Source organism: Falco biarmicus, chromosome 13, assembly GCF_023638135.1.
Source record: "Falco biarmicus isolate bFalBia1 chromosome 13, bFalBia1.pri, whole genome shotgun sequence".
NCBI classification, from domain to species: Eukaryota; Metazoa; Chordata; class Aves; order Falconiformes; family Falconidae; genus Falco; species Falco biarmicus.
This window is the reverse complement of record NC_079300.1, coordinates 17116159-17141957: the sequence shown is the minus strand read 5'-3', so window position 1 is coordinate 17141957 and position 25799 is coordinate 17116159. Positions and strand designations below refer to the sequence as shown.

Sequence of the window (25799 nt, the reverse complement as noted above, 5' to 3'; positions counted from 1 at the left end):
TTTGATCAACTAGCTCAGAAGAGGGTTATGTACGATGGTGGTGAGTGAGTGAACAAAGCATCCTCTCAGTTGGTGTATTATGAAATTTTCAAGGTAACAGGTAGGAGGTCTGCGTCACACTCTCCCTTTCTGCCCTACGTCAAGCACACCAATGAACTACTGCCTGTACACTTCCAAAGGCTGATCAGCATTTTATCTGTCTAACAGTAAATTGGTCAGTTTGGGGAGACTGAAGATTGCAGGCAGCTCAATGCTACTGAAGTAGAATAGGATTTTCCTTCTCTCTTTCAAATTTCTGTTACACCTTTCACCCTGAAGCAGCTCAACGCACACTGCAACCAATTCACAAATTCCTGTGTACATGACAGAGCTCATGTCATTGCCCAGCTTGATTCAGAAGGAAGTGTGGCATGGCTCATTACCTAGCAAAGCCATACAGTTATGTATGGCCTGAAGCAACGCATAGCATCGGCTGAAGTAGAGGTATCTTCCTCAGTCATATGCTTTGTATGAAGCTTTCTCATGCAGTGTGCAAGAGTATCCATTGTATGGAAAAAGAACAACTACAGCAGAGTCAGTATACCTCCTTCTTCTGCTTTCAACTCCTCTGTAGTCTTTAATTGTTCTGGGAACTACGTACTCCTAAGAATGGCAGTGGTCTGTCAGGATACAGGGCCAGAAGGGATGCATGTTTTCCATTTCACCAGCTCTGTAAAGACATTTTCCCTGGAAGTTAACATAGACTGTGCGAGTAGTCTTGCAAACTTGAGACTTCCAAATGATGCTGCAGCCAAGGAAGCTGGGTTGCACAGGTGCGTGGGTGGTTTGTAGCCAGAGAAATAGGGGATGGCAGTCTTTGGAGACCACATTGGGTGTCAATTCTTAAAGGATCCGTGAAGATTGGGAAGGAAGACATTAACAGATCTATCCAAAAGTGTTCCTTCCTGAAGTAAAAACTTCAACTTCTAAGGCAACTGGAAAGAAACTTTGTAAAAAAAACCCCAAAACAAACAAAAAAACCCAAACAAACTCTTCCTTCCAGTGTAGGGTTTCTTCTTGGAAAATATCTGAACTTGAGTGGTTTGCCTATTTTGCAACAAATGTCATTTGTGTGTTTTTAAGAAGAGCGTGTGGATTAACATTTTTTGCTGGATTCCTGGAGAACCTACTGGATATCAAATACCAAATTAAACATCCTTTTGATTTTACATGAGTTTCCTGGTATTCCAGGTTCTTTGCTTCTGCATTCCCACACCTTTGGTGTTTCCTATAATACAATTCTTTCAATATCCTTAGTATGCTGAGGGGTTCTTCTGGAAGAGACAAATAATTACACCCTGCTGTTCACCACATCTGTTTATGAGAAGAAAAACTGTGTTTTCTGCATGATCAACTCTGCTGCAGTAAACAATGTCAGATGTTTATTGTGAAATAGCTACAAACTCTGACTTAACTTGCAGCAAGACGTACTTGAATGCATCAAAGTACTCTTGGAAGAGCTTTCAGCTCTGTGTGGGTGTTAGTGGTCTGGGAAACACTATTTTATATCAGTGTCTTGATTTAACTCAGCTTGTTATCCGTAGGTTGACAAGTCATGCAAATTACAGGCTTTTTTTACTACTTTATAACTTTTAGGACTCGCTGGGAGTTATAGCTGTGAGAAATCTTCTTCCCTTTTTTACTCTCTTTGCAAAATTCCTATACCCAGATACCATAGCGGATGTGTATTTTCAAGCTTCTCTAAACTCATACTATACTAACCCATTTTGGATTCACCAAATATCTTTAAACAAAAGTGATGAGCAGGAACTTCCTCTTGCAACTGTAGCTGTGAGTTGCAGTTTGCAAATTCACAGACTGCAACAGAATTATTTTAGATTTGGACTGACCAAAGAATTAAAGCTACTGCACTGGGCCACTGAGCAGCGCATTAACAACTAAACACACCAATTCTTTTCCTTCTGGGGCTCAGTGTTAGGTTGCCGCCTTTGGAGATCTCTGGAAAGACTTAACTTGATTTTTCAGCTAAATCCTGCCTGTTTCTTGACTTTCCTCAAGTCAATGCAAAAATGGTGCAATACTGCCTCATGACTGAAAGAAAATGCCTGCATTCACTCCAAGATGGGACATGAAAGCAGCCAAAAAACCAAAACAGGATACCAATACAGGAACTATACTCTTACAAAACCTAAACTACATTCAAATGAATGTCTGCTTACTAGTTTTGTCTTTATTTCCAGTCATAGGCTGAATATCTGGCTTCAAAACATTAATAGAAATTATTAAAGCAAGACAGGTGATGTTTGGGGTTTTTATCACTGAGGAGGGTAAATGGTCTATGTATAATTCTTCCCTTTTTCTTCCTCAGTTAATCTTTAAAGCACCAGCCCCCTCTCACCAGTTTCTGTTTGTCCCAAAACCAAAGCTTTTATTCTTGCCTTCGCGGAGGTTAGATATTTGCCATTTACAGGCAGTGTGTGGAGGAAAGGTGGACCTGGAGGGGTTTTTTGCATCTTTTGGTGGGAACATGCAGTTTAGAAAACAATATTTTAGTTAGAAAAAAAAAAAATTGCTACTTTCCTTGTACATGAATTAATTTTGAATTGATACAAAAATGTTTATCTGGGAAAGCAAGAGCTTAGTTGGTGTAGCAGCAGATAATCCTTGTAAAGGTATTTGCTTAGTTTATGGAGAGCTCTGTAACAGAGAGAAGACTTTTTTTCTGTTACCCTTAACCTGGCCCCATTTTTCCTTGCAGAAACTGTTTCCCAAACCCAGCAGAATCCCACAGCACTGTACAGCAGATTCAAGCCAATTAACATTTGGTTTTGCTCTGCTGAAGCACACAGCTACAAGTTTCCAAGTTGTTAAATCTGTCCATAGGCCTCAGATGAGAAAGAATAGTCAGATTATAAACTCGATACTGTTTCGTATCAGCAGACCCCATTTGTGTATTGTATTCAGCTTCAATCAGAAGGTAATATAGAACACACCTATACCCTAACTAAACATCCACCCAGCATTTGCCAAACTTCTGAAATATTTGGTGTGTGTGTGTGATGTGTGTGATGATAAAAACCCCGCACCCCAGAGCCATGCAGTGCTCAGTAAACGGAACTATTGCCTGCTGAACCTCTCAGGCATGCACTGCTGCGTGCTTAATGAGAGACGGAACCTGTAACCTGTGTTTACTGAGAATATGTCAGTGTATCAGTATATCAATAGTCCTGTCTCATGTTCCCATAAGAGCACAGCAAGCCACTTCTTGTTGAGGAGGCAGCTGTAAAATAAGCTAACTTCTCAGGAGGAAATGAATATACCACACACGCAAAAAAAGGTCACACTTTTGTTTTGAAAGACTGTTTTCTACTAAAGATGATTAATCATAAATAGTCTGTTTAAATGGTATGCTAGTGGGAGGGATTTGTCTCCTAACCTTCAGAAGTACATTTGGATGGATATACTGATGAGACAACTAAATCTTTGACTGTATAGTTATGTCAGGGTGCAACATACCCAGTTAAACTGTGTAAAGGCAAGTGGAACATTTCTTTCTACTGCTGCTTTTTAGCAACACTTATTTCAGCCCATCCCTTCCTCCTTTAGGAGGCACAAAGAGGGGCTGTTACAAGTGTGCAGTTAAGGGTGAAGAAAAAAACATTTTCACATGATGATAGAATCTCGATACCACAGACATTTGAATGGATAAGGTCTACTTTCATAGCAAGGTTGTGATGGAAAGCCCAACCTCACACCTTTTGTTTTCTCAAAAATATCTGAAGTGGTATTTGCTGTTTCTTGATATTTCTTTCCTTCTCTCTTACAAATTTATATTTATTTATGTGTATGGCTGTGTATAGAAACAAAAAAATAATTCTGGTTTTCAAACAAAACCATTTAAGATCTAGTTTTTGAAAGAAAGAATTTAGAAAATATTATATCATAATCTCAGGTTTTAGTGAGCATATGCAATAAGCATTTGAATATTCATTTGTAGAATGGTGAGGAATGGCAAGGGAAAGCATTCTTGACTGCCTGTGAGAATCAAGTATGACAAATTATTCCTCACACTTTAATTTAAATGTCAGAAGAGACTTCTTTGTCCAAACTTAGTCACTGCAGTTATACAAAGATGCACAAAAGAAATATTTTGACTCTGTGTGGTTTCTTTTAACTAGAAGTTCACTTTTAAGCATGATTACCATGAAACAGTCTCATATGCTTATTCTAAAGCAAGCATCCATGCTCTCACAGGCTTGTATGGGAATTAATCAGGCCAAACTAACCAACTTTGGCTCTAGTTGGAATATGGAGACATCCTATTTCTCCAGCCAGAGAAGGCTATGCAAACTGAGTAGCTAGTATAAACACCTACATCTTTCCCCTTAAAACAGTGATGATCTTGGAATGACTCTTTCTAACACCAGCATTATCAGCTGTTTGTATTTCGTAACTTCACTGTCTTGAAACTACAATTTGTCTATTTTTTCTGACCCAGATGCTTTTTTTTGTTTTAGCTTTATTCAAGCAAAATTCTCACTGCAGCCACAAAGACAGATCAAACTTGGCCTGAGTTGTGTGCAAATACGTTTGCTATTTGAGCTGCACACTCAGAGTGCTTTGAATTCCAGAAAAATCAGGTCTTGCCAAATGTACCAGGCAGGCTGGAAAAATATGAGTAAGTGAGTACAAACATGCTGCGTTCTGAATATCTAAAATGTGGTTTTGGCATTGCAATTTGCAAGAACCCAAGTGAAACCAAATAAAAAATCACGGATAAGGCCAACTTTATGATGTCAGTGCTCCTATGCATAGGCATCTTGGTGCTGGCTGGCACTGAGAATGCTGATCTATGAAGTCAAGATGTTTCAAGGGGGAGTGTGTGTTTGTGTGTGTGTCAATGCAAATCTTTCTACCCCCTCTGCCATTCAGTACTTCACATGTTGCTCTGATAGGCTGTTACCATAGTGTCGAGTTTTTTCCAAATACTTGAGCACTCTTCCATTATCAAAATTGACAATATCTATCATAGGCATCAATTCTGGAAGATGCATCCCATCAGATAGCATATAATCTTCCAGATAGCAAAATAAAATCTGAGGGAAGAGAACACTATTCCTTGCAGAAGCTGAAGTTTGGCCCTTCTCCCTGCTTCTTCTAAAAGATAAAAAAAGAAAAAACAAAACAGTGTGGATGTTCATTTAATTTTTCAGCAGCCTAGTTTTCATGGGCTCACCAAGTAGCATCAGCTCAGTACTGCTTCAGCTTACAGTCAGTCATCAGCACATAGCTAATATCCAGATACATATTGCAAAGATGGAATTACCCTGTGCAAAGGTCATGCAGGAGCATGGCTGGCTACATAGCTGTGTGCAGAAACCCCCTGGAGTCCTGGAGGATAGCAAGTTGAGCATGAGTCAGAAGTGGACTTCATAACTGCACCTATGAAGGCTAACTGCAAACCACATCACATTCGTAGAAGTGCAGTGAGCAAGCAGTTAGTCTCTTCTTGGCACTTGTGAGGTGGCACCTAGAATAATGTGTTCAGTTTTGGACCCCCAGTATGAGAAAGACTGATAGGAGACAGTCCAGGAGAGAGCCACCAAGATAATTAGGGAGCTGACAGGCATGATGTATGAGAAGAGACAAAGAGCTGAGCTTGGAGAAAAGCAGCTTCGCTTTCTCCTGTAACTAGGAGGGGAGGTAACTGCCATCTTCAGCTAATTGGTGGCTATTAGAGATGAGGCCACCTTCAGAGGGGTGCACAGTGAAAGGATGGGAGGCAAAGGTTACAAGGTAAAAGCAAGGAAAATTTCAGTTGGATATACAGAAAAAGAATCTTTGTAGTGAGGGTGGTTAAGACTAGAACAGGCTTCCCAGTGAGAATTTTCATTCTTGGAGATATTCAAAACTCATCTGGATGGGGCCCCAAGCAACCGGATTTAAATTTGAAGCCATTCACATATTTATTAGGAAGTTGGACTGCAGATGTCCAGTCAACGTTTCCAACCTAGATTATTCTCTAAGTCTGTGAAACTCAAGTAGTCTGCTACAGCAAGAGGCTGCCCACCTGTATCAGGGAAGGCTGCTGAAAGATCTCTATGATTTTCCCTAGGAGTAAAGAGCTGTCCCACTGATCATCCACACTGTTCTTCAGGGGACAGGAAGCTGGAACCACGGGCAGAGAAAAGACCGGTTGAGAGTCCGGATCTTACGTGATCTTACATCATGCAGACCCAGTCAGCAGGCTGTTGTTCACCATGAAGGGACAACTTCAGGAATTTTTCAAAGTGAATATGGCTTGGAGTGGGGGATGTTCTCCTTTCCCTCATGGGACCTCTCTGCATGGATCATGGATCCTTGCTGGTCAGACTTGGTGCGAAGGGCATCATTTGGCCTAGCTGGGAGAGCTTGGGAACTGCTATAACTTGCTGGAGTGGCTGAGGACAGGATTACAGCTAGCATGGGCAGGCGTTTCTTACAGCGACATTCAGCTGAAAGCGATTACATTTCAGCACTGCCTTAACTAAGAAAAAACAATCCCTCTTACCCCTCCTTCCCCTGCCCTCAGTGGGAATATCTGATTATCGCCTTTTCACTCAAATTCCACACAGTTCCTCTTTCCTGATGCCAGAAGACAGCCTTTCACACAAAAGCAAAGATTTACAAAGAGGAGACAGGCACCATTATATCAGTTTGTTCCATGGCAACTTCGCGCTCTTAAGAGCTTGCAACAATACAAATGATGTTCCTGTTCTTTATTGACAATGTTTCCCAGCTGTTTCTGGTTTACAAAGAGAAGCCTCGTCCTTCTTCGTTATAGGCTGTACCCTGTCCCTACAGCAAACCCCACAGGAGGAGTTCACGATGGGGCGCTTCGTAATTCACTCAGGCAGAAAGAGCACAGCCCCAGATGAGAGGCTGCAGATACAGCCTATGCCTGTCTATGTTGATGTACATGTATATGTGTTGTGCATATATAATAAAAAGTAAGCACAATGCTTAATCCTACCTATGCACAAAATAGCTGTCTACAGCAACGCAGTCCAGAAGTAACTCAGGGTTCTGTCCTTTCTTTTGTAACAACAACTATAGCTCTTCATCCCTTCTCTCTTAGGACAAGTTTTCCTTTTAGGACTTAATTTCAATTTTCTTAGTAAAGTTTTTGTATCATCTTTCTTCTTCATGCATTCATTATCTCAGTCTTATCCTGACATATACATTATGCAAACACGCTCCACGTTCGTGGAAGCCCTATTCTGAATATATTACTGCCTTCTCTGCAGTGATTTCAGTGGGGGTTGTGGGTTTGTATGGAAAACAGCACAAGTCCCCGTGCTGCTCAGTGTTTACTCCTCTTCCTTAGGGTTTCCTTTGGATCCTTATCCCTGACTACGGGCTTGAACTCTGAACTGCTAGTAGGCTTTGTTCCTAGTAGGAACTTTCTGTAGTAGATTCTATCTGCATTTATTCTGTTTTAGATAAAATAACATGAATATAAGAATGAAAGTATTTGGAATTTAGGCTAAACTCAGTGTGTTTCTTCTAACAAGCTTATCAAAGCTGCTCTGATGTTTTCCATTTACAAAGGCAATGACACATGTTAGAGCTCATAAACCAAATGCATGTGTAAGAGCATCACTGGGCTGGAAAGCCCTACTGCTTTTCTGCAGTCTCACAGAGCTATGAGCAATTGGTTTACAGGAGAGAAATGTCTAAATGTGTTGTGGTTTAACCTCAGCCTGTAATTAAGTACCACGCAGCTGCTTCCTCACTTCCCCCTCACCCACAGGGGTGGGGAGAAGCATTGGAAAGGAATGTAAAACTTGACGGTTGAGATAAGAACAATTTAATAATTGAAATAATAATAAAAAAGAACAATAATAATAATAATAACAGTTATAATGAAAAGGAGGGAGAAGGGGACAGGAATGAAATCTGAAGGCAAGGGAGAAAAGAAAACTAGTGATGCATGATGCAGCTGCTCACTGCCCACTGACCGATGCCCAGCCGGTCCCCCAGAAATGACTGGCAGCCCCAGCTAACACCGCCCCAGTTCATAGACCGAGCATGATGTCCCATGGTATGAACACCTCTTTGGCCAGTCCATGTCAGCTTTCCTGGTTGTGTCCCCTCCCAATTTCCCGTGCCCCTCCAGCCCTCCCGCTGGCAAGGCCTGAGAAACCAGAAAGTCCCCAACCATGCTGTTCCCACACCAAATCCAAAACACAGCACTGCACTAGCCACCAAGGAGAAAATTTATCCCAGCTGAAGCCAGGACTCTACGACAAGTGAAAGGACGCACAAGAAGAGTTCTGCTTTTTTCCCTTCCTGTTTTTCTGCAGAAGCCATTGAGTCATTCCCAGGCTAAATTCACACATCGTTCCAGATTGAGGCTTTTTATGTAACCTTCAAATAAAAGTTTCACTTAGCCTTTGAAATTACTCCAGTTATTTTACATATATGCTACTAGGTATCTGTTCTTCCCCCTTTTGAGATTTGAAGGCCTTCCTTTTCCATTATACATCTGCTCTCCTGTTGAAGGAATTCTAGTTAGAAGCATGGAATTTCATTCAAGAGAATGGTTCTGTGTCTCAGGACAGGTGGTTAAAGCTACAGGGTTGTAGAAAACAGTTCATGCTTACATCAGTCACAGACCAGAAATCAAGGACACAATTTCCTGTATGCCCTGGACAGTTCTCACTACCCAATAATTTTGCCTTTTCCACCTCAGCATTCCCCGATAAGGAATTACTTTATCTGTTACACAAGTTGTGAAGTGTATTGACCATGCAGGATCTACAATTCTTTTTAAAGTTTAGTTTTTAGCTGAAAAAAATACCAAGCACTAATAATGACTTGAGCAATAATAGCAGAAGGCATTAACTTACCCTATGACAATGCAGGAGATGGCAGTTCCCAAAAAGGCGTAGGTTAAAATTGATCCTAAGTTACGAAAAAAATGTCTCTGGGGAGGCAAGTTTGAAAAGAAGTGCTTTGTGATATAGTCAATGAAAGAACATTCAGACCAAGTTGAAACACTGTACCTAGAAGTGCCATTTTTGTTACAACCTGTACCTCAAATATAAGATGAAACAACATAGTCTACTTCAGTTATTTTGGAAAATACAATTTCAGATGATTAATTTTTGGCCTGCTGGAATGCCATCAAAATTCTCCCTTTTATGTATGTGGCCAAATGGTTCAGGATCATAACAGAAGTTCACATTGAAAGTATCTGATGCAAAGACTGTTGTAATCCCATCCCTTGAATAACGTCCTGATTGTGCACTATACAAACCACAGGTAGGCTGCTGCCTACGTGCAGTGTCACCAGATTTGAAGTGGTCTCTTCTAAAAACAGGAATGCCCAAGTGTTATTAACTGCGCGATCAAATCTTTGCACAGATGCAGAAAGGGAGCAGAATGAGGTCCATGCATCTTTCATTTTCTTCCATTCCTGTCAAGTTCTTCCCATGCAATATAATTGTTAACCAACTCTGCTCTGTCACTGGCCTGTTGGATCTACAAAGTAGCAATCACATTCAGCCACTTTTGTAATACAAGAAAGAGACTCATACCTTTTTTAAACTATATCCAGCATGAAATATAATGGGTGGCAACAAAATATTGAAGAAGATGGAAGGATCAAATGTCATCTGCCGGAAAGGAAAAAAGAGAGAGTAAGGACAAATAATCATTTAATTGGATAGAATAGACTTTGATTGTAACTTCTTATCAGGATTAATCTCTGGATCAGCTTCAATGTCTGCAGGCCAGAATGTTACTCAGCTGTTTTCTTACAAGTATCAGTGTGTAGCTCCTTACTGCTTATATATATCTAGAATAGTACTTGAAAAACATTCCTTACAGAAGGAAATCAGCTATGCACTGCTTTACGGGGAGCACATACAAGCAGTATTCCCTGTGATAGCATCTGCACTACCAGACATCCAACTTGACAGTCCCATGGATTAATTCCTGGATCAGTCATGGACTTCTTGTTCAGTTTCAGGGAAGACACATCATCAGTGCTGAGCTTCAGTTCCCCACATACAGAATGGTGATAAAAGAAAAGGCCTGCACTACCAAAACCAGCATAATGTTTCCTTTGAAGTATATCTATTTAGGCACAGTCAGAGCTTGCTAATCTTGCTTACTTCACCTGAGTTAACCCCAAAGTGATCAAAAATATATTTTATATCACATTTTCAGCAGGCAAGGAACATTGCATATGGCTAGGTAATGTAGCTCAGATGCGACATAACTCATTAAACTACAATTGTACTATCAGCTCTGCTAACCTGCCAGCATAGCTTTTTACTGTCTTAAAGTTTCTCAGTAAATCTGCTGACTGCTTCACTAGCTTCATTTCTGTTGTAACACATCTTGTAAAGTATAATTGGTCCAGTCCAGGCAATCCATTTTGGCCTGACTGCAACAAAACAAGCTCTAGATTCTCCACAATAACTAGCTATTTCTGCATCCTATGAAAATGTAAGTTTTGCAAAGCACAAGTTGTCCTTTTTGGCAGAAGGACTGCCTACACAGACATAACATTCACAAATGGCATAAGCCTTTTCTTCCAGATTTCAATCTGAGGGTTTTGTGATGGCCTTAATTATTAGCAGCTTGACTAATTTACCAGTAACATCCTCAGTTCCTTGCTTTTTTTTCTATTTCTATATGTGCTGACACCATAAGCCATATTGGCATGGCAATGAAGCTGTAATTTTCTTCTGGTGATGTCTGTCTCTGTGTTACTGAAGATGCAACGTACCCCTTGTGTCACAAAATCTGAGAGGCACCGACGCTGTCCTGTTGCCTACTTGTCTTGTATCTGTTTTATTGGCAAAGGGGTTTCCTTGTATCCTCAGTAAACTAAGAAGTAGATTCAGCAATTCTCTGAAGATTAACTGGATTTTCTGCAAAGACATCGCTGAAGTGCTCTTTGCTTTCAGAACTGATGGTATGCTACTGGGTTAGTCCCCCTGTGGTTCCTGTTCCAAGCCACCGGCTGGCACAGCAGCAGACACCACTTCATCCTCTGTCAGGCAGTTTGTTACACTCAAATGCCTGTGCAATGTCAGCCCTGTTTATGCAAAACACACATTTTTATTTCTACAACAGCCAGAAACAGTTTATAAAGTACCCATTATTTTTTTTAAAGTAATGCTAGAATGAGGATGATGTTAGACAAGGGATAAAGTTCTTATTCCAGCTGTTGTCGGTACACTGTTCATATTTGCTTTCAAATTCAGGCACGGAGAGAGACCAAGGACAATGTTCAGTCACTGCAATTCATTACAAACCTCCAGTAAAATAGAATCCTGTTTAAAACCACAGCATTGCTGGAGAAAAATAAAATTAATAAGCCTGTGTACTGTTTACTGCTCTGTCAGCAGCCTATATTATACCAATCCTTTTAAAAGAGACAGGGTGTAATTAATGCAAAAGCTTGCAGCTCTTTTGTTGAGATAAAGTGATATTTTAAGGCTACAGTGTTCTAGATTAATTATTTAGCTTCAGAAGAGTAAGACCGACCTACAAAATTACTTCTGTCTTCTTACTAACACATAGCTTGATTTGATAAACAGGAAGCGAGAGCTCAGCCTTTTTTTCCATTCTGCTTACTTTGAATTATAAAGTTGAAAAAAACTAGTTGGCAAATAATATGCCAGCAAATTCAGTTGTGTTGGTAACTTCATTGAAAACATGGTAGAATAAGGATTTTCTTCACTTATGAACTAACAGCCTCAAATGTTAATTTTGGAATTAATTCAACAAATACATTAAAACATTTTTTCCATAGACATTAAAAATCCTGACTGCATGTTTTATTTTTTAAAACCGTGTTCTAAAGTATACACATTTGTAAGTCATGGCACAGCCTATTCTTTCTGATAAATGCACTTAGTAAACTCTTATACTGAGGTCAAGTGAATTATAGTTGCACAAAAACCAGAGCATGGTCTGATGCTGTTTTCTGGTTTTTATGTTAGTCCTTTTGCCAGTCAGGAAGACTGCCAGGCATTGTTATTGTCTCCTAAATACTGTTGAATTCCTCCCTCTTTCCTCTTTTAAAAAAAAAATAAATTCTTTTTAAGAGGATATTTGCCAAATAATTTTAAAGGAAAAAGGAGTGAAAATCCCAGACAGACTGAGGCCTCTCCAGCAATATTGAGAAATGCACAATTCACAGTCGAGACTCTTATGAATCTTCCAGCAAAGTGAGACTATAGAAGAAAGATTGGGCAATCCCTGTAAGGGCAACAGAATCTTCTGTGGGAGTTAGTGCTCCTTTCTCATACACAAGTCAGCTTTAGAGTACCAAGTTTGATGAAGATGTTCAAATGTAATGGATTAGTACATATGTCTTGGAAACTCAACACACACTTTGCCTAAGACGAACCTCTTGCAGCCAACTAGCAGGAAAAAGGATGAAGATTCAGCAAAATCGGACTGGTCTGACTGCCACAGTATTTTCCTGTCTCCACCCACCACAGCTCTAACAGTCCTTGACAGCCCAGTTCTTTCTGAGAACAGCAAGGATCTGGCAGTAATAATAGGCACACAGTGGTGTGTCAGCAAGGAATTTGAGCAGATGGTTAAATCCTAGTTCTGCTGAGTTCCCCAGTGTACATTCTAACATAACTTAAAAGGTTTTATAATGATAACCACTATAATACACAGGAACATGTATTACTGTGCTAGATACGCAAAAATACTTGAGAAAAAGCAAAATACTATATTGCGATACTGTCAAAAAGGACTGGCAAAGGCTTAGAAGCTTCATGTGTATATGTGATGTCTGAGCATAAAATCCAGGTTTCAGAAAGTCCCTCTGCATTCATGAGTTCTTTAAATTGCTGCTCTTTTTTAAGTAAGTGAATGTTACAGAAGTAAATATTGCAAGAGTGGGGAAAGACTATACTAATGTAAAATATTTTAATTGTTATACACTGGAAAACAGAAAAGGCCATGACATTGTATAAGACTGAACTTCCCCCTACACTTCCCTTTTTGCATCCAGCCTGAATTGCCGCAATGCTGTCTGCCAAGCTTGGGATCAGCCAGTGAAAGCCCTGCGGTAGTGAGTGAATGTATGAGAACATTGTAACACAAAATTTTAAGTGTTATAACCCCCCCCCCCCCCCCCCCCCCCCCCCGCACACACACGCACATCTGTGGAAGATTACATATATACAAGTTTATATTTTGTAACATGTCGTTACCTCTGCTGCACACAAGAGGTAAACCTCCCTTGCATTATGCTGCCAGAGCAAGTCACTTTTAAAAGAGAGAACAAGTAAAGTTATCAGTGCGGCTTCTAAGGTTTTGGTGGTGATGAGTCCGAGGTAACAGCTGAATCAGCAAGTGAACTCGGTGTCTGCAGGATGTGGGATTGTCATCTAAAAGAGTTCAGGCAGCTATAGCCAGACGTATGCTATGTGATGGTCAGGCTTCTACCACACCTCGCTTCCTTTCCTGTTCTCTTCTCACCCTAAATTCAGAATAGCCTCTCTCTCTCTCTGTCACATTTTAGCTTGAAATGTTTTCCACTCTCAAGGGTGTAAATAAAAGAAATATCTTACACAGTTCAGAGCAAAAACAACATAGGTTTTACCTTTTGAAGCATTGCATTGCCCTGGTGGCCATTGACATTGTGGTGGCTGATCTCTCCTTTGTATTGATATTCATAGACCTGATTAGTTATATTAATAAGTAAAGTGGATGGCCCAGATTTCAGCTTTTCACATTCATAAACAGTTCCGCTTTCAACATCTGATGCTTTTGTCGTGTATCGTATAATTAATCCCATTACAAGGCCTGGAGAACAAAAGAACAAAAACAAACAACAAAACTAAGGAGATTCAGGTACTTTTTAGTATCTGATGCTACACAATTACAGTTTTGAACAAAAATGAACTCTATTAAAGCTAGGACGCCATGTTCTCAGTATTTCCACCTTCACAGAGGTACACCTACCTCACTCAACACTTCACGGATGACCATAAAGTATGGTCATCATAATTTCATTGGAATACAGATGTTGGTTTGACATATGCTCAGTTGTACTCCTATTTTTGTGATCTGGTTGCTGGAATCATTCTAGTTTAGTTATTAACTGAGTTGCTCACTCACTGCATTTTCAACAGAGGTTTGGAGAAGGGGGCTGCCTGCATAATTAATGTGTTGTACTGAGCATATGAAAATCAGCTGTGCTTTTGGAGATTTTACACCATTCATAGGGGAAAAACTCCGACACTATCCTCAGGCACATTTTGCTTTCTGTAGAACACTATTTTTGAGACTGTATAAACATGGGAAAATAAAAGCAGGAAGAAGGAAAGGAAGATTAAGAATGGGACTAATTGATTTGATTATCTATAATTTAGGACTTTTATCTAAGACAGACATTTTGTCTTCCTTTACAGTCAACACAGAGGAAAAGGTACTTCTGCAATTGTCCTCTGGAGGATCTGTGTCTTTCTGTTGGCTCTAGTGGGAGCTTGCAAGAATACTTCAGGGGGGGTGACCAGTATTTAGCCAGATAACATTACTGAGATTATTTTCACCCTCAGAAACTTGGATTTGGTTTCAAATTTAATTTCCATGCTTCTTTTATGTCCTATGTGCTTTAAGTCCCATCTATATGATGCACAGCTTTACAGTTACTAATTATGAACACATTCATAAAATGCTAAGACTACTCAGATTAAATATTGATGGAAGACATCTACATATCTAGACAGATATACTTACGGATGAAAGATAAGAAAGAAATTAAATTGCAGGAAATAGCTGATAAGGATCTGAAAAATATGAAGTTTAAGTTTTATCCAATAATCAGATGCCATGGTGATAAAAGTGATCATAAATACCTAGGGAGATAAATAGGATGTCTTTATTATTGCTGCATTTTTCTGTAACTGAGACTCTCTGAACAGCAGATTTCTAGTTCATGTAAGGCAAGTTTGTTGCTTCCTGGACTGATGCTACAACAGAGTAACAGCTCTATTGCTTGTTTAGTATGCATATGCATTTATGCTTGTTTTTTATATATTGTTTAATATGGTTGTTTTCTTTAAATGGTAGAGGATTTTGATAAGCACTAGAGAATCCCAAGGCCACTTTCTTAAGTTATACAGCATTTGTGCGACAAATCAGATAATAAACCTAGCTGTAGTAAAAGACAGAATTCCTCAAAATTTTAGGAGAAAGCATGTATGGGAAAGGGGAAGCAAGCAATGAATGTGCTACTGTGAAATATGACTTCTACAGTGGTCAGCCCCAGATGTCTGAAATGATGTCTCAGAACCCAGGAAAACATTCACTAGTTAAAACTATCAGGGTTTTCATCTTATTTTTATTCAATTTCCTCTAGAAGAACGACATATTTCATTTTCAAATTAAATTTAAAATACATTAAAAATTCAACTTCATTTGATGCCTGGGCAAGACCTGATGTTTTCTTCTCATTCTCTGGAATAAAAAACTTTCAGTTTTTCTGTTACCATATTTATTCCTGTCACTCAGTGTTTTAAAATATAGCCTCTCTTGCACTTCTGTTACCAGACTTTATCAGCTCAGGTAACAGAAATATTTTGCAGATGTCCAGCAATGCCTGTGCAAGGACACTGGTAGAAAAAGACTCTTCAAAAACAGGAATATTTGGCAACACAGTTCACTAGAGTCAGTATCAGATCACAAGATGGGAATAGGTTTTGTGTAGTCAAGAGAAAGAAGTGTTTGGTTAGACGAATGTGCTGTTACAACCTGTTCACCTATCCCATCATCTCCTCTTTCACTTCCTATTTCTTTCCTTCTGAATTCTCTCTGCCTGCTGACCGAATTTCCCTGTATGTCCCTCATTATCTTTCCCAGACATGATTCTTCTGTGCTTGCCCAACTTCTTGTCTTGCTCTGTTTCCTGGTCTCTAATATTTACCTGCTTGTTTATAGCATCTGTCATATTAACCTGCCTTTTTCTGAATAGTTGTACTTAGGTCTTCACATTATGTCTTCCAGAATTATGTAGGACAGTAATCTTGTTTTCTAATAGCCTCGTTTCTGTTATACTGGCAACACTGAGCATCATGCTCATTTGTACAAGTAACAGTCTTGCTGCATACAGAAGACAAGACTTTAAGGAAACAGCACTATTTTTAACTGAGAGCTCAAAAATCATGAATAAAGAGCGAAAACCATATAGTTTAAATCTGACTATTCAGAGTTCTTCTTCCGATTTATTTTTTAGCTTTTGAAGTTTGACTGTTTACATGGCTTGTGCACTTAATAACTTTCAGAATGGCAACATGGAACTGCTCAAGGGAGACCAGTGGAAAGCAGTTGACATTGCCTTTACCGTCTCTGTTGTACAGCCAGGTGGATACTGTGTCCTACAATACCGAGATTCCTAGTATGTGTGTTATATTGGCTAATTTAGCATATACTTTGAACTAAACTCTGTTTGATTGTTTTACAAATCAAAATGAATGTTCTCAATTACAGTAATGCAATTGCACTGAACGATTCAAAAGAAAATTATTTCAACCTGTAGTGTCAAATTTAGACTAGAAGTAGAGGACTGTTCTTATTCTGTATTCTGAGAAGATACGTTATCCTCAGCTGTAGTCTCAAACTGCCTCTGTAGGAATTTTCTGGAGTAGAAACAAATGCAAATATTGTAGATCCTGGTCCTGCAAGACAGCCTTTGAGTATAAATTAATCCATTTGCAGAAAAGGAATATTTAAAAAATGTGATCACAGTAGCTGTAGAGAAATAAAGATCAATGGTGACTGAGATTTATGACTGGAATTCAAGTTTGCCTTTTGAGTTTTCTTCTACTAGCTTTAGATCTTATCCTCTGATGGAGTTCCAATCTGAGTAATGTACAGAGCCACACAAATAATGAAATTATATTAAAAGAACAAGGAAATTGTGAGGGTATCCAACAGCATACACATATTGGAGAAATTCCATTATATTCCAATATAAAAATATAATATAACGTTAATTACATATATTGTATAATATTATATATATATATATATATATATATAATATATATTCCAATACAATTCTAATTGGGTATCAATGGGGCTTGGAGGTCCTTGTAGCTCTTAAGGAAATTCTGTATTGTGTTAAATTTTAACAAAATGTGGACTGGATACATAATGATGGGTTGATTCATAATATTCTCAAATCTCTATGGAAGGTTCAAAGACAATTGCTACTGCTGCATTGTATTGCAAGAGTCAATATAGGTGATGGGATCTTACCCTTCCTTCAGTAATAATAAATGTGCCAAAGACCCTATATAAACCCCCCAGTGAATTAAAAATCTGGGAAGAGTGTATTTAATATTTTAGTAGGTGTATCATTTATGGAATGTGCTTTCTGCTTTAAATCATTATATAACATTTCTTTCATGACAGAATTTGGGAATGTAGATCATATTCTAATGGAAATAATTAATTTTTAAATAGGTGCATAATGTACTCTCCTTTCTACTATTTTCCCTTCCAAACTGAAATCGTGCTTTTGTAATGTATCTTCTGAAACATTCTTCATAGTTCATTTAAATATTCTTTATCAGCCTACTATAAAATGTCAGCTTCTGCCCTGATCATGGTTTTCCTACTTTTTCCCCTGAATCCTGACAATCTTTCATCACTGCGGATGTTGTAGTCAGGAGGCCTATGAAGTGCTCTGTTTCACTGAGGGCTAGAGACGCCGGTTTCTGGGACTTGCTACATCCATTGCTGCCTTTGAGAATTAGGGATAGCCAGAACACACAATCAGAAGGGAACTACAGTTGTTTCACGCAAGAGACATAATGGATTTAGGAGGTGTAAAAATCATATTGCCTAATCATTAGACACCTCCACCAAAGCTGAACCGAGAACTCTGACGGTGCCTCACTTCCAAACAGCGCTGCATGGGATGCTCAGAGGAGGCTGTGGGAGGGCTCCTGTGAGCCGGCTTTCCCACTGCTGAGGGGAGCTGAACCACTGGAAGGAAGGAGAGCAAAAAGGACTGGTGGACCTTCCAGTTCCCTCAAGTTTTCAGTAAGCTTCTCCAACCACTACAACACAGAGCCATTTCTTGTGGGTGCTACAGTGATCGTGTTCTGTCTTTCATTCCTTTTGCGTTTTCCCTCCAGTGTGACCATCCAACCCCACAGAGCACCACTCTGAAGGCAGGCACATCTTCAAGCAGCCTTACCTCCGCCCCAATGGGTACCACACGTTCCCTAGGGGTAAGAACTATTCAAGCTGAGATCAATTTCAACTGAAGTTACTAATTAACCCAGCAGATAAAAGGCACAGATTACCCTGGTGAGTTGTTGCTGGGAGGTTTTTTTGTTTAGGTTTTTTTTTTCCTAAAGTTTAATTCTGGCTGCCTACCTGCAGGAGTGCTTTAGCCTGTTAATCAGAGGTAACTGGTAGCATCTCTGTGTAGCCCTGATACCTAAATTCTGAGGAGGGTGAGAAATTTGGGTACTTACACTCAGTTTTTCATTGTGCTAGCTCTTGGCTATTCCCCCCCAGCTTATGTATTATGTGGGGAATTTGCCATCTAAGGTTTTATGACCGAGGTATTTAAAGATACTAGGCCCTGTAGGAGCTGGCAAATAGGCACTTAAGTCTTTTATTGTCTAGTTGTCCATTGCTGAGTACTAAGAGGCCAGCTTCTGGGGTCTGGTGCTAAAAGAGAGGCCACCTACTCCTATCTGAGAAAAGTGCTGTTCAGTTTTCATCACTGCTTGTGTAAATAATCTACCACACTGATTTTGACTATGCTGTTGTATAGAAAACTGTGCTGATAATGCATATAAAAATGCTCTTCCATTTCTGGGTGGCACGAAGTTACTTTTTCATATCCACCTGCCTCCCTGATATACAGAGATCAGGAATTAAGTTGAGTTTACTATTTGGGGTCTGTTTGTCAAACCAAGCTACAGTGTGTAGAGAAACTTTTCCTCTGAGATACTGGAAAGCAAAGGAAGGAATGAATAAACAGGTAAGTCTGTATTCTTCATTGTTTGTGAGTGATTTTTTCAGTTTGGTGTCAAAACAAAACATTTGGAGTGCTTAAATAATTTCAAGCTAAGTACCTTGAAATGAGTGTATATACGTACACATAATTATTTTTTTTTGTGTGTGTGAAATAATGTTGAATTCCTGTTATGCTAAATGCCTTGGGTTTTATCTTTGCAACTGCAGAAAATTTTTTAATTTAACTATAGGTATATTTGGTGTTGAACCATTGCTTTAATTTAAAAAAAAATACATCTCAGTTTTTGAAGTTTCTAAATGGATGGTTTTCCAGCATGGGCTTTATTTGGCTGGAACTGTTCAGCCTAAAAGTGCATTTTCTTGCAAAGCTTAGGCAAAAAAACCCAAACCAAACCCACAACCCCAAAAAACAAAAAACAAAACCAACCCAAAACAAATGACCTAAAAACCCCACCAAAATATCCCTTTCATTTGTTCTATACTTTAAATAGAACTTTGTATCAGGTTGTTCCTAGTGCTTAGTTTGTGGCTGATCAGCACTTTGCAGTAACTGCAAAACTTCTTCCTGTTTTTGTATTTCTGTGTTGTGGTTTTTTTCCCTGGTCTTCCTCTTATTTCACTTTATCCTTTCCAGCACTATACCCCTAATGGCATGCTGTCTTTGATAAGGAATACAGACCCATCTATCATACCATGGCTGCAGTCTGCAAATAAGTGGCCTTGTTCTTCTATCACTCTAACAAATAGCTTGATGAGCTGGAGTAAAGCAAACTGTAGGGCAGAGACATCTGGTTTGTACAAAATGGGTACAAACCAGAATTGTTCTGATAATGAAGGCAAAAAATAAGAGGGCAGGATTTAGCTCACAGTCAGTGCCTGGTGCCATGAAGATTTTCTCCTGAAGTTGCTGCGTGTTGATCTGACACTTCTATCGTGACCTCTGAAATTCCACTTTCTTTTCATTATTGCTATTCCACAATGCTAAAGATACCTAAACCCATATCCAAAATTTCTAAGGATTGAAAGGGCATAATCAGCTTCTTAGGTCCTATGAATAAACTTTTTTTCTGTGTTTGAAGGTTGCCATAAATAATGCAAGACTAAATAGACAGTTTGTTTCCAATCATGAGGAATGTTTCCTTTGTTCATGAACATTTTTAATAATTCAAAATCTCTGTCTTGCTGGAGCACTCGTCTCTTAACTGATCAAAATAATATCATGACCTGCTTACCCCTATGATGTGCAGATAATGTTGTAGGCCAGCAGCAAAACAGAACCAAAAAACAGATAAAACTAATTAAATACTGGTTTGTTTGTGCAATGTTGTATTTCCCCAGATTTAATTTCTATTTTGATAGGCTTTTGTCTAAATCTTCAGCAAATGTTGTCAGTTGCACATGGGAAATGGCACAATTGCATAAAGAAAGCTACTATAGAAGAGTCACCCATGTAATCCATGTAATTAGAAAAACATTGCCATAATTTAAAAGTTGATCATAATTAATATATTGCCGTTTCATTGCTAATAGAAATGCAATAAGCAAACGTATTCTCCATGATGCTGTGTAGCTTGTACCCTGTAAAACAAACAAAAATCAGTGAAAGCCATTGCATTTAACTAAGTATCGTGTGATGTGTATTTCAGTCTCAACTGACTCAGTTGAAGTGTGTTTTCTATGTGCAACAGATTTCAGGATTGGAAAAAGGGCATGTTACCAAATAAATACTATTTCACAACTTTAAAATACATGCGAGGCTGGTGAGAATTAAGAGATCCCACAGACCCAGGTGTTAAGGGTTCAGTGACTGGCTTAATACAAGTGTTTCTTGTTTACCTGCTTTCCTTCTAAGTATCAAGTCACTTGTGAAGATAGTAAGCGAGCCAAGATGATGAAATAGCCTGTGTTCTTGAAATTTCATACAGTTACTTTAATAAAATAGTCTGAAAGGGACACAAGGAACACTGTGATCTTCAGCTGCAGTCCTGTGAAACTGAGATAATTTTAAAATAGTTGATATGGAAAGAGCAAATGAAGACTTTTATCTCAAAATGTAGGAGTCGGTTGCCTTTTCTGTTGCAGACTTGCAGCTGAACCTCCATAGAGATTTTTGCATGCAGGGTGCCATGATAAACAAATATTCTTCAGAATATGCAATCTTAACATAACCGGTTTGGGGTATTACACTGCTAGGACATGCGATGTGCACAGAATGAATATGAATCAAAACAGGCTGGCCTTTAGCTGGCTGCTGACAGCTGTTTATTTGTATCTTCCATTTTGATAGCGTTACCCTCCTATGCGTGTTTTATGGTAACAAAGTGGCAGTTGCATACTTCTCTCAAAGTGAAACAACAGTAAGAGAGAATGACAGAGAAATCATTGTACGTGTAAGTGTATACCACTACACCACATACACATACAGTGTATGTACCACTACACTAGTGAGCACTTCTTATAGCGGACAATGCAGAAAGTTGTACATGAAAGTGATACACGATATTGCAAAACTTCATAAAAGAAGATTAGAGCTACACAGGCAAACTGAAATTACAGTATGATGACAGCATTCAGGGAAGACTTGAGAAGCATTCTTCAAAGTGTGTTCCTCAAGGGCACAAAAGAAAAATCTCAAGATCTTTTAAACTAGACAACATGGCTGTATCCACAAGGTTCCTTAGTCTAACACCTTCGAATTTTAAACAAAACAAGCATGGGGAAAAAAGCAAATGAAATAGTCTCTTTCACTGAGGACACATCATTCTTTTGAAAACGGTAAATTTCTTAACTCCTAACATCTCATACAGTGGCTGTCTGCCCACAGAGGAGCATAACATGCACATCGTGAGGATAACCAGCCCAAGACAGTTGCTCCTTTAACCAGTCAGCCTCTAGCTACTTCACGAGAGATACTGTTAATGTTATTTTACCTGCACAGTTATGGAGCTGATGACGTTTTGTTCAGCACATTTTCTGAGCTTTGTCAGCACTTGATCGCAAGTGCCTGATCATAAATATGTGACTAGTCCCATGTTAAGATGGCACTGGAATTTATACTCACCATAAAGCATAGCTCCTCCAGTTTCATGCAGAAAGCGGAATCGATGGTTTTTGAACAACCAAATAGTTAATATTGTAAGGATGAGAAGAAAGTTAAAGACTAGCAGCTCCACAGCTCCCTGATGATAAAACTGATCTTCATCTTTCACTGATATATATTTCATCAACTTCTCCATTTCATTCCCTTTATGGAAAATGTGTGCAAAATAAAAGAAGGAAAAAAAAATAATCACAGGAAGGAAAGTATTATCTATCACCTTTGGTACAAAGAGCCCAGATACTACAGAAATTCACAGCAAGCACATCTGTTTCGTTTGCAGGCTCCTAGCGAAGTGCCCCAGCTCCAGCTCAGCTGGGTTCCCGTTACAGCTTCCTGCTTCCCTCTTAAAGCTGCCCCGTCGCATTTCTAACGTGGCGGTTGCCTTGCTGGACCAGGCTCGCTCCAGCTGCAGATGCACAGATCACGTCCAAGGCTCAGGCTCTGCTGACCTCCAAAATTCTGTTGTAAATGGGTCTGTGTTCGTAACATTTGTTCCTGTAGTTTACAGCATAAGCTAAATCCTAAAAAAATTATTTTTCGTCTTGATAGTTTAGATGGAAAAAAAATACATGAAAAGAATGGCATGTCAATCTTTGTGACATTTGGGGAGTTTAGAAACCTTTTCCTCTTTCTCATTTTTAAATGTAAGCAACACAGAATAAAGGTGGCACTTTGGTGCAAAGATGGAAGAATAAAACAAAACAATTAATAAGGACTTCAAGATTCAGGCCTTGAACTTGTATTGATTCTGCAGGAAGACTGAGAGATGTCTGTAAAAGCAAAGGTCCAGTTACCTAGAATTAAAAGCACTTAAAAATTCCTATCAGAGTAAAATGCAGTGGAATTTAATTTCCATAATTTCTGCTGTTTTTCTGTTTTCATTTCCATTACTCATTTAAGCCAGGAAAAAGGTAGAAATTGTCTTACTATTTAAAGCTAATACTCATGGAGACTTTTCTGTCTGAGCTCAAGACTACAATACGTGTTTTGTACTAGAGAATTACAAATAAACTCTCATCTTCATCAGGAAAAAAAAGCTTCTCACTAAAACCCAACAATCTTTTCATTATTTTTGGTCAAAATATCATACATTTTATTTTATTTTGGGCCAGACTAATTTGTACAGAATCCATTCCAAATCGAGTATTTGTCAAAGGTGAATAACCTAGAAACACCTAGATAACCACTCAGTAATTTCAGGGCTGTAGCTCAGGAGTGTTCCTGAGGAGGCACTGCTGCTTCCATCTAGTGTTTAAAAATAATTTTTGCTTGGTAAACAATCAATTCTTTCCTTTTTGTAAACTAATTTAATTACATTTTACAGGGGTTTATTTTTTTTATTTCACTTTGTATAAAAACCAATTTCCTTCTAGTTCTTTTTAGTCAATACTTTTTCTTTGCTTACCCGATTTTTTTTTTTTTTTCATTCTCTATCACTGGCTATACTGTCTCACTACCTTCTCTCCTTTGTGTTTCCATGATTTTCTCTTTCTTTTTGTAATTTTACCTGATAGTTTGCGAACGTAGTCAGGATTATTTAAGTCAAAACTGTATTTCTGAACTGATTATCAGTGGAGTCTCTATGAGATGAAAAGTTGGCAAAAACCAGCTGACACTTCCAAAATTAACAAACCATGCAACTCAATTTCAAGTAAGGATAAAACTTTGAAGATAACCTGTATTTTATTTGAGAATTATTCACTATGTTTTGAATGACAAAATAATGTATAAGGGAATTAGGTGTAGTAATTTCGTTATACAGCTGACGCAACTCTTTAAAATGTTAGTCATATAGCCAAGGCTTATAACCTTTATAAAGGATATAAAATAAAAATGAAGACTTGATTTGGATATCATAGTCACAGTTTAGAAATGACAGTGACCTTAACATTGTGAGACTGATCATCCATCTCCAGTGTGGAAGTATCAAAAGCAAACCAAAAATAATTTGAAAATAACCACATTTAGTAACTATCACAATGAAAACCAAATACTTATTTATTATGAAAGCCAGAGCTTTTTGCTACTCTTATAAATTAGGTAATTTGCAGGCACTTATAATAAAATCAATGGAAAAAAAGCACAAAACAGTGAAAGGAGGTCATATGATACTGAGAATCTTGGTGATTAGACTATTCACCTCAGATTTGGGAGACCAGGTTCAATTCCCTTTTCTGTCTGAATTTATGTGAACCCATATTTCTCACCAGACAATGAGGAGTTCCTCAGTCTTACTGCTAAAGCAGCTGCTACATGAAATATTTGAGTGTTAATTCCCCAAAGCTGTATTTCCCTTTTTTGCAAAATAGGGTTATAATTCTGCCCTATCTCACAAGATAATCTGATGCACATTTATGAAACAATCACATGCTATTGCAATTTGCACCATGCCAGAGTTTAAATGGAAACAAATTCTTTTAGATTTAGCATCAGATTTGGATAATAAATAATATTTTGATGTATTAACCCATAACAGGAGGTGGAAATGATGGAAAATTCTGAGTTTTGTTCTCTGTATCCAATCATTTTCATATTGGTTCTATCAGTTATGTTAAGAAAACACCAGTATGTGATAATAGGATCATAGGAATAAAAGGTATTTTGCTTAGGAGCAAAGGGGAAAGAATTTAGATTGCATAAACAATTTGAGTTCTTTATTTCCCAGTCTTTTGCACTCTTTCTTTTAATATGAACTATTATAGTGTATTGAGTATCCTGAGAAAAATATTAAGAAGAATATACTAACTATCACATACAGTACAAATTTCCGGAAAGGTAATATATTAGTGGGCAAAGAGTAGTACAGTTTCCCTGGCCTTGATTCCCCAGTAAAGAATTTGACATAGATCTTTTAAGTGTGGAGTTCTTTTCATGGTTTTTTTTGTTTGTTTGTTATTTTTTAAAAAAAGTATTATTATTATTATTGTTGTTTGCTTGTTTACATGGAAAAGTATAATTCATGGGGAAAATACCAAACCCCTAACTTATGTGGTCATTTGATAACCAAAGACTGGTCTATTTTCTGGCGGAGTTTTCTAAGAAATGGTCACACTGTGAAAATACATAAATTGTGTAGTGGTTGCGTCATGCTTTTGTGTGTGAAACTGTTCTAGAAAGAACTAGGTCGTCGTCAGAGAGAATGGTATGTTTTGCATTTGGTTGTGGTTTTTTAGTTAGTTGAGTTTTGGGGTTTTGTGTTTTTTGGTTTGGTTTTTGTTTTTTTTTTTAAGAAGTGCTGAAGGCATTTTCAGACTTCTTTTACGTAAGAACTGTGTCAGTCAAAAAACATCATTGTCCTCAGGAATGAGAATTTGGACATTAGTAATCCTTCAGGCATCACAAAACCTTGCCCTTGTTGGGAAAATGCTGCGGGGTTAATGTTTCTTTGACTGGTTGTATTTGTTCTTTTTGAACTAAAAATCATGTTTGTCCCAAGATTTACTTTTTTGGTAGGCTATAAGTTTCACAACTTAAGGGCTTCAAAAAAGACTACCTGAAAAGTAAGACCAAGTGTCCCAGCACTACAAACTTTCCAGTACGCGCTTAACTTAAGTCAGTTAAGTCACTGATTTGGTCATCACTTGCTGAATAGGCTTTGGACTTAATACATTAATCTAGACTCGTACCAAACTTGTGCTACTGATAGTTAAAAGGGTGTGTTTCATTAATGTTC

General features: G+C 38.4%; 1 protein-coding gene across 1 annotated transcript in view; it reads right to left on the bottom strand.

The window, feature by feature from the left end:
* Positions 1-22458, bottom strand: part of SLC9A9 (solute carrier family 9 member A9) — a 208888-nt gene extending 186430 nt beyond the window's left edge. The window contains 4 exon segments of the mRNA XM_056358878.1: positions 8892-8968; positions 9582-9659; positions 13628-13830; positions 22088-22458. Coding sequence (XP_056214853.1) covers positions 8892-8968; positions 9582-9659; positions 13628-13830; positions 22088-22262 — 533 coding nt within the window. The 5' untranslated portion in view covers positions 22263-22458.
* Between the last annotated feature and the right edge of the window lie 3341 nt (positions 22459-25799).